At 39.8% G+C, this 8963-nt stretch overlaps 1 protein-coding gene across 3 annotated transcripts; it reads left to right on the top strand.

The window, feature by feature from the left end:
* Positions 1-1616: 1616 nt before the first annotated feature.
* On the top strand, positions 1617-8957 carry LOC117533723 (sterile alpha motif domain-containing protein 9-like). 3 transcript variants are annotated; one of them, XM_034197622.1, is made up of 6 exons: positions 1617-1736; positions 4180-6858; positions 7130-7200; positions 7293-7357; positions 8008-8042; positions 8141-8957. In XM_034197622.1, exons 2-5 carry the CDS (start codon positions 4197-4199, stop codon positions 8021-8023), a joined length of 2814 nt encoding a protein of 937 aa, XP_034053513.1. In that variant the 5' UTR covers positions 1617-1736; positions 4180-4196; the 3' UTR covers positions 8024-8042; positions 8141-8957. The 3 variants fall into 3 exon arrangements, with proteins under 3 accessions (XP_034053513.1, XP_034053512.1, XP_034053514.1); XM_034197621.1 differs by lacking the exon at positions 8008-8042; XM_034197623.1 differs by lacking the exons at positions 7293-7357; positions 8008-8042.
* Positions 8958-8963: the final 6 nt, after the last annotated feature.

Here is an 8963-nt window from a genome sequence, read left to right as displayed (position 1 = left end):
ATCTTTATTCCTCACATACACTTCTTCTTCTTCACTAATGTCTTCATCTCCTCCTCTTCCTCCGGCTCTGACCCTCCTGGTCTCTTCATCTCCTCCTCTTCCTCCTGCTCTCTTCATCTCTCTTTCCTTTTCCTCTTTCTGTTTCTCATATGTCTTTTTGTTGTTGTTGAATCACTCCTATACTCTGGCCTGCAAGAGTCTACTTGTGAAAAGCACTGGTACAAATGCTTGTATAACTTTACACGTTAGGGCCATGTAGCCTAGCTAATAACTTAAGTAGCATATCATAAATATAACATCAGAAAGCATTGATCAAGCGCACACAGGCAGCTGTGTTTGGATCCAGTTTTTACGGTAAAGGATGTATCCTGGTTTCATTGATCTGGCCTCATGGCTGTGATGTGTAGTTTACGTGGATTTAATAGTAGGCTACCGCGTAGTTTAGCAAAGTGATCGATCTCCCAGCTAACGCTGTCTGCGTAGTATTTTGTAACGTAACGCCCGAAACAGCGCCCGTCTGTTAAACGCTATCGATTCAAACGGCAGCGTTTTATTAATATTTAGTTTCAAGCTCTCGTCCTTAGTAAAAACAAAACTAGTGGAAAGGGAAATGCTCCCAGGGGAAGCTGATCCATAGGTGCTGGGACAGCTCGCTCCCTCTCTGCAGCGGTGTGAGCCGCGGTCTGTGTGAACGCCGCTCCGCAGTTTAATGCAGGGCCGTAGCTGCGTTTTTAACGGGCCTAAAATGATATTTAAAATGATTCAATTTTAACTAATGTAATGCTTGTTTTGTTGCTTGAGAAGCTTGTGGAAATAGTGTAGGTTTGTTTTAGTACAGTTTTAGGGAAACAAAAGTTAGGGGGGCAGCTGGGGGGGAAAGGCTCTACAGTGGGGGGGCAGCTGCCTCCCCTTGCCCCCCCCCGTAGATCCGCCCCTGAAAATGAGTAATACAATCTCTTTTCAAACTATTAAAACAATTGTTCAGTGCTTAGATATGGGCTTTTTTCCCTTTGTTTTAATGGGGAAAAAGGAATAGGAAAGTATTTTGATGATCTTTTTTCATGTTTCAGGTAAAAACGTACATATAACATGGTTCCAGCTCCTCAAATTAATTCATTATATTGAATAATTATATCCATAAATACCCTGTCAAAAAGTTGTCGGACAAAACAATGTTAAAGATGTCACGTTGGACCCTAATTAATTGTGATGGGCTCTTCTCGCATCACACAGATTAATCTTTACAAAACATAGTTAAACATTAGCTCCATTTTGCAATCTAATCTTGTTGTGAATGTTGTAAAGTTTCAATGCAAAGCCTTTAGTCCAAAACAAATATGTAATCCATGCTCTGGAGAAATATCGACAGTTTAAAATCAAAATCGTCACAGCCATGAATAATTTGTAAGAGAAAGGATGCATTGTTAGGTTTTCGTTTGTGGAGAAAAGGAAACTGCAATGTTAGGTTTCCTTTTCTCCACAAAAGGTCCAACGTGACATCTTTACAGCGCTTGTTTGCAAACACACGCACACACACACGCAGACACACACACACACACACACACACACACACACACACACACACACACACACACACACACACACACACACACACACACACTGTGGGTGTGTCATGTTGTTACGTTAACTTCGATTATAAGACTAAAGTACATAGTCACCGGTCCAGTGGCACGGTATGTTCACACTTCAGAGACATTTGGATCGTATGGGGAAAGGTAAGACAATTATTTTATATTGAGTATATCATTTACTATTTCTTTTATGTATACATGTATTCATTTACTTCATCATTTGGAGCATCTTGGGTGCAGAAGTTTGAAATGCTACTCAAAATATGTGTTTAGGGATGGGTACCGAGCTGAATTATTAAAGACCGTGGTACCGTTAAGCTCCGAAGTTATCGGTATTTGTATTGGTAGGCTACTACTGAACATTTAAAAAATGTATGTCATATGTATTATTGCTACATAAACATTATATTGCAGTTTTGGTTTCGCCAACTCCGTTTCTCTTATACAATACAAAATGTGTCTATGATGTCATTTCAATTTTTCCAATCCAGACGAGAGATCTCTCTCCCCCGTCTGTGTGCAAGGGGACGGGGCAGTTTACACACACACACGGCGGCTACATGCATGCAACACACACACGCACGCGCACACACACATACACACACACACACACACACACACACACACACACACACACACACACACACACACACACACACACACACACACACACACACACACACAAGCGCTCCAAGATGTGGTTAAACTGTACCCGTCTCGGTCTCGATGTGGACAATGCTCGTTGCCAAAAGTGCAATAAGAGTTTAGCATGTAAGGGCGGTAACACGAGCAATTTGTCTAAACATTTAGCAAAAGTGCAGGTATTGTGTATGCTAGCAGCAACACACAGAGTTAACTCAATTATACAAACATGGGTTGATGATTAGAGGTAACTTTATAATCTTTGACCTTGTAAAAAATTTTATAATTTGTTTTCTCAAAGTAATGATACACCTGTGAGTTGGATGTAGAAAAGTCAGAATCAATATAGATGTTTTTTATTTTAAAGAAAATTGAGATTGAACATGGTAAAAAACTGTAAATTATTGTGTCCGTCCAAAAATTACTTTTTACTTATAGTGAAAAGAAAACTACCCTTGAATGATGGTAAGGTAGACTGAAAGCTTTAGGAATCCAAAGTAAAACATATAATAAGTACCCTGTATCAAGATTGATGGAAAACAAATGACATTTGACCTTTTTAGAGAGATTTAGCAAAAATAAACTCCACCTCTGGGGTCATTTGGGTGGAAATGGGCGTTGTTGCCGTTTCTCTGGAACCCATTGGTCGATTTTGGTGATTGACATCTCTTTGTAACCGTTAGAGCCAATAGAATCGAAGGGGAATTTTCACATACACACCAACGTTACCATTGTGAAGTGGGGGCTACGCGCATGCAGTTTGCCTGAAGCGAAACCTGTCTCATGCTCTGAAATCTGAAAACTTAAAAGTAGGTTTATTGCTGATGGATTATCAGAAATCATTTCAAAGGGACACAGACACATTGGATTAACCTATGGATTAACCTTCAGCTTCGTTTTTATCATTTTAATGCCATTGAAGACAAATTTTGACCAGACAACGACCAAGTTAAGCCATTTTGCCGTGTTTGCTACCTAGCGCCATCTGATGTGATGTCTGTTTTTGTTTATAAAGTTGCTAGTTCTTATCATGGAGTGATGATCTAGATACCTATCGATTCTGTGTCTTCTCACAATGCTATTCGATATGTTGGATGTGCAGCTATGATAAGTAATAAGGGTCTTATGAATGAGTTTCTGTACAACCGCCGTTAGCATTTTTTTGCTCGTGGCTAATTCCGAGGCTCAGCGTTAGCTTTGTGGTTTATTCTGCAAAAAAAATAAAATAATGATCAGTTAGCTGAGTTTCTTCCCGTTACATGGATATAACACATTCATAGTTTATTAAATATTAAGAAGCCCTCAGATGCTGTTTCCTACAGATTATGCGTTTTTCCGCCTGGGGGCGGGTCGATGGGGTTAAACAGGTTAGGTAGGGTAGGTAATTCACTTCAGAAACACTTTTTGTTATATTCCATGGAATGCTCTTAACATCTCGATAGCAATGAATAAGTTAAATGCTTTGACAATAAATATATACAAATATTTCATCTGTGGAAGCTGTGGCGCTGTAAAAAGCACGACCAATTATCTGCAGATAATTGGATGGCCTACCTTGTCAGTCTTCCATCTCGTGCCCTCATTGGTCATGTGCGCGTTTGTGTGTGTTGGAGGAGGGGCTCTGTAAGGAAGTCTGAAGGAAGGGGCAGATTTTTTCCCGGTTCTGTACTTTCAAATTCTAGCGCACTCAAGCTGGTTTCTCCATTCTTACTTACCCTACCTTTAATTTTCCTTTTAATTTTTTCAAAAGAACCGATAAGAGTACCGTTAAAGGACCGGATCGATAAACGATATCGATAAAAGTAGTAGTACCGTTACAACCTTAACGATACCCATCCCTATATGTGTGTGAATGTATTTATGGTTTTAAATATATGTATATATATATATATATGTATAAAAAGGTTAAGGTGATTTACAATCTGTGTGTATACCGTTGCTGCAGGAAACTAAGAGTCCAAGATGGCGAATGGACCGTCCCTGTCCACTGTCACACGCTCCCTCTCACTGTTGGACGTTCTCCATGCAAATCAGTTTGAAGGGAAGTCTTTCAATCCAGAAATACTTGAGGAGACGGAGGAAAACTTTTACAGAGGGGCCCCACCCGAATGGTTAAACTTCCACATCAGTGAACAGGCAGAGTTAGATGGCACCGGATCTCCTTTCATTAAACGAGATGGATACATTAAACTTGAAAATCAAATTCACAAGTTGAGAAAACACCCTGGAATATCAACAGTTAAACTGTTCCACCAGCCAGGATGTGGGGGGACAACACTGGCCATGAAGGTGTTGTGGGACTTTAGGAAAACTTTAAGGAGTGCTGTTTTAACAGGCTCAACCTCGGACATCACAAAGGTTGCAGAGGAGGTGGTCCACCTTTTCACAGCAGGCAGTCAAGGCGACCAGAAGACCGTGCTGCTGTTGGTGAATGGTGTGCAAGTTTTGGAAGATCTACAAGTAAGCATTATGAGGATGATTGCTAATCAGAAGATAGTCACCGGTATGCCTGTGGTGGTTTTACTCAGCTGTATTAGAGAAGATGCAGATTTAAAGAGTGATGACGTCTTCCTTCAAGAAGTGCTTTCTGACTCAGAGAAGAATCATTTTAATGACAAAAAGGCAGAGCTCAACAAGCAGTACGGTGATAAATGCCAACGATTCCATGGCTTTAACATAATGCAAAGCAATTTTTCTGAGGCTTACATCCAGGAGGCGTGCTCTGTATTCAAAACCATCAAAGAAACAGGAATACAAGAGAAAACTCAGCTTGCTGCCTTCCTTTCCCTGCTGAACGCATATGTACCAGACTCTTATCTCCTTGAGTCTCAGTGCCTGGATGTGTTCAAACATGCCAACTACAGCCATAGAGACATATCACTGGAAGACATATCACTGGAAGACATGCTGGACGACTTTAGCCATCTCATTATCACTATCCAACAAGGTGGTTCTGAAAAAAGAGTCCGCATGGCCCACCCTCTGATAGCACAGTGTTGTACTGAATTGATGGCTGAAGCAGGTGTGACCAGAAGTGACACAGCAAAAAACCTCTTGATATGTTTGTGCAGAGATGAAGTCCCTCGATCTTTGGCTGCTTTTGTGAACTACATGCTAACCAAAAGAAGACCAAAAGAAAAAGAATGCAGTGCTTCAGATTCATTTTCTCGACTGATTCTACATATTCAAACAAAGGAGGACGCCTCTCAGTGTGTATCACTTTTAGGGATGGCAACAAATATGTTTGATCAAAATCAGATTTTTCCACAAGCACTTGCTCGTTTTCATTACATAGTACTAAGAGACTACGATCAGGCAGAAATGTGGGCAAAGGAGGCAAAGCAAAGAGATCCCAAAAATTCAGTTGTTGCTGATACACTTGGCCAAGTCCATAAGAACCGTCTGAAGAACCTGAGGCGACCGGCCCAACCAGGACACATTTTGGCTCTTGCCTTAAAGGCCATTCAAGCATTCGAAGACGAAGAAAGACTTGCCAAAGATGAAGTTGGGACAAACGTGAAAAGAAATGTCCATGACTCACGTTTCTTTAACAGCAGAGGGATGTTTGGTTTCCTGCAGGTCTGCAATCTTGTGTATGACCTACTTGTCAGTCAGAACCCAACTTGGAGAGGAGTTCTCACGAAGAAGGTGTCTTTGGGCTCGGCCCTGCCATCTCTTGGAGATCGCTCACTTTTAAGATTCAATGATCTCATATACAGACTCAGAGATGCAGTTGAGAAAAAATGTGCTTTTCTTGACGGGTATCTGACTTACTCCAAGCCTGACATAAAGGAAGACGATCCAAAATACATTTCAAGACAAACCTCGGCTTGCTACAGGAAGTATGTTGGAGACTCCACATCCAGCCATTTGAAAGAAAAAGGCGCTGATCTGATCCAGAAGCTTAAACTCAAACAGGCTGGCACCACTACGGGAGTCCTCTCATGTCTTGACAGAGAATGCACTGAATCGGACCTTAAGGAAATAACTACATTGTGGGAGGAAATCTGTCTTCATAAAGATCCGGACACAGCTATGGTCAACAACATCTTCGCTCATATCATGTTAAGAAATATGGGAGCACCAGAGTCTGATTGCAAACATTTAACTGCCTTCAAACAGGAAATGTACCTCACGGATAAACCTGAGGCCCATATGTTAGCCCTCCTCTTGCACTGGCCTACAGGCAATGAAGACGCATGCATCCTTGACCTCAGTGCAATGATTAAGCGTACGCAAGACCTGTATAAACAAGCATATGCGAAACACTTTCGCTCAAGGTACCTTCGCCCTCTGTTTTTCCTCGGAAAAGGTCAAGAACTGAACAGGATAGTTCACAGAACTGTCCTAGAGGAGTTGGCTCGTCAGGGCGATTGGGAGACAATGCAAGATTGGAGCGATGAAAAGATTTTCCAAGATCCATGGATCAAAGAACGCCTTCTTAAAGTTCAAGGGGAGATACGAGAGTACAGACTCTTTGCAACTGTTGATGGGAAAGAGATCGAGGTGGTTGCAAATCTCCAAAACAGCCTCTGGAGAAAACGCAAGGTTTCCTTCTACCTTGGATTCACCATCAAAGGTCCTGTAGCATTTGCCATCCAGACTGAAACTGCAGACACGAAGGGTAAGATACTATAATTCAAGCATAACTGAACATCTATCTGGCCATTTTAAATATAGTTCAAGGTGTAATTCCCATCATTCGAACATGAAACAAAATGGATGATCATGGTAAACATTTTGATCATTCAGTATGTCAAGTATGTACTCTACATCATTATAAATTCATACAAATAACGTCATGCTCACTTAATATTTCATGTGTTCTTTGGTGACAAAGGTCATTGTCATTGTGGTGTTCAACACTAATTAAATCATATTGTGCTGTGTGGCAGAACTACTCTCAGAGATGGATTCCTCCAAACAATGTGGGTTGTTGAAGTTTGGAGCTTGTGGCGATGAAATGGTACGTTTTCTTTATTTGTTTATTTATATTAATTTAAATTGCTTTTCCAACAACCATGACTGCTCATAAAAAATGGTCCCTTCTGAAAACAGGATGCCAGGGATTTGACAAAACTTAAACCTGAAGTCAACAGAGTGGATGAGGTTCAAACCTATAGGTAATGATTGCCTCTTCAGTACAGTAACACATTTTTATGCACTGACCCCACATGATGGAAAAGGGTTAATCCCCCGAATCATAAATACACTTTCTTCTTAGTTTCTTTGCTATTAATCAATTGTGGTGTGAGAGAAATCAGCCAAAGACATATTCCTTTGCTCTGTAATATAATGGAACTAGATGGCACTCGACTCTGTGCTCAAAGTGACAAAGAAGTACATTTGAAATAACTCAAAGTCTCTTTCTATAAATAATGAACTGGTTACTCAAGATAATCCACATATCTTGTTTCACTTACGAACTATTTTTTTCTAGCGTATCATTACGCAGAAGTGGTTGAGTGCCATCACATTTGACTATATCCAAGACAAGGTAAATGTTTCTGAAGCCTGATATCTCCAACATTCTGCAAATAAACCCAAAACAACAATTGGTATTGATAAATAGAACAACAGCTAAGACGACAAATATGTTGTTTTGCTGGAGGTCCCTTTAAGGAACTACAGCAATGTTTTAAAGGTCACCTATTATGCAAATCCACCTTTTCATGTCTTTTATACATAAGCATGTGTCCCCTCCCCTCTGTGTAAAGAGACTCTGAAAGTTTCAGGAAAAAACCACCAGCATTGTGACTTTTTTTTATTTCAGGAGACTACCAAAATAAAGCGCTGATCATTAACAAAGTAAGACGAGCAACGTTGGATTGATAAGGGATTTCTTGATGTAGAATTTAACACATAACTAGAAATTCTACTTTTTTTTCCTTTGCTTTTTTCCCCAGCATTTCGTGGATCGCCATCAGGCAGCTCTGATAAACAGTGAACGATACAGAACCTTTCCTGGATTAACTCAAGGAAAATAAGGTGATCTCTGAGACCTACGATGTGAGTTGTTTCGACAGGATGAAGAGTGGGGGGGGGGGGCTCTTGTTTCTGAGCTTCAGGGATCAGAATGAAGTATGGGGAAGTAAAAGGTTGTATTGTTATGGACGATTGAAGCATCTGCTGTGAAAATCAGTGCCACGGTACAGTTTAATATCATCAGCACTCAGAAGACCAGAGTGACGATATGTAGCTCCTTAAACTCTTTTAAAAAGTACCTATTTTAGTGATTTATTAGTGGATTTGTGAAAACCCTGAAAGTCATGACTTATTTTTTATATATTTTTCATATATTAATAATATATAATTATTTTTTATTAGAGTGTTTTTTCAAGGCACTCAAAGCGCTTTATAACTACACATTAGACATGTATATATCTTTCTTTCCATGTTTAATATCTTAGGTGATGTAAACCCAATGTATGTCCAGTTCAAAAGACAGATATTATGTTGAAATACTTTTTTTTATCTATTGCAGTTCTAAAGCTTTTGTGAGTAGATTAATTCATCAAAGAAATGAGAGAAAGAATCTTTGACTTTTGATGTTGTATTGCAACGTGCTTGACTTAATGTACATAATGTTAGGTTTGTATGACTAATGAAGAGATTGAAGTTTTTTTTGTTGGTTTGGTTCTTTAGTGCCAAAAAATAAATAAATGGTATGTCGTTGAAATGTTAAAACAAATAAAGTAACTGTAATTTGAGCAGTAAATATGACAATGT

This window comes from Gymnodraco acuticeps, unplaced genomic scaffold (genome assembly GCF_902827175.1).
Source record: "Gymnodraco acuticeps unplaced genomic scaffold, fGymAcu1.1, whole genome shotgun sequence".
Classification (NCBI taxonomy): domain Eukaryota; kingdom Metazoa; phylum Chordata; class Actinopteri; order Perciformes; family Bathydraconidae; genus Gymnodraco; species Gymnodraco acuticeps.
Note: the sequence above shows the minus strand (reverse complement) of the source record. Positions and strands in the feature narration are given on the sequence as shown.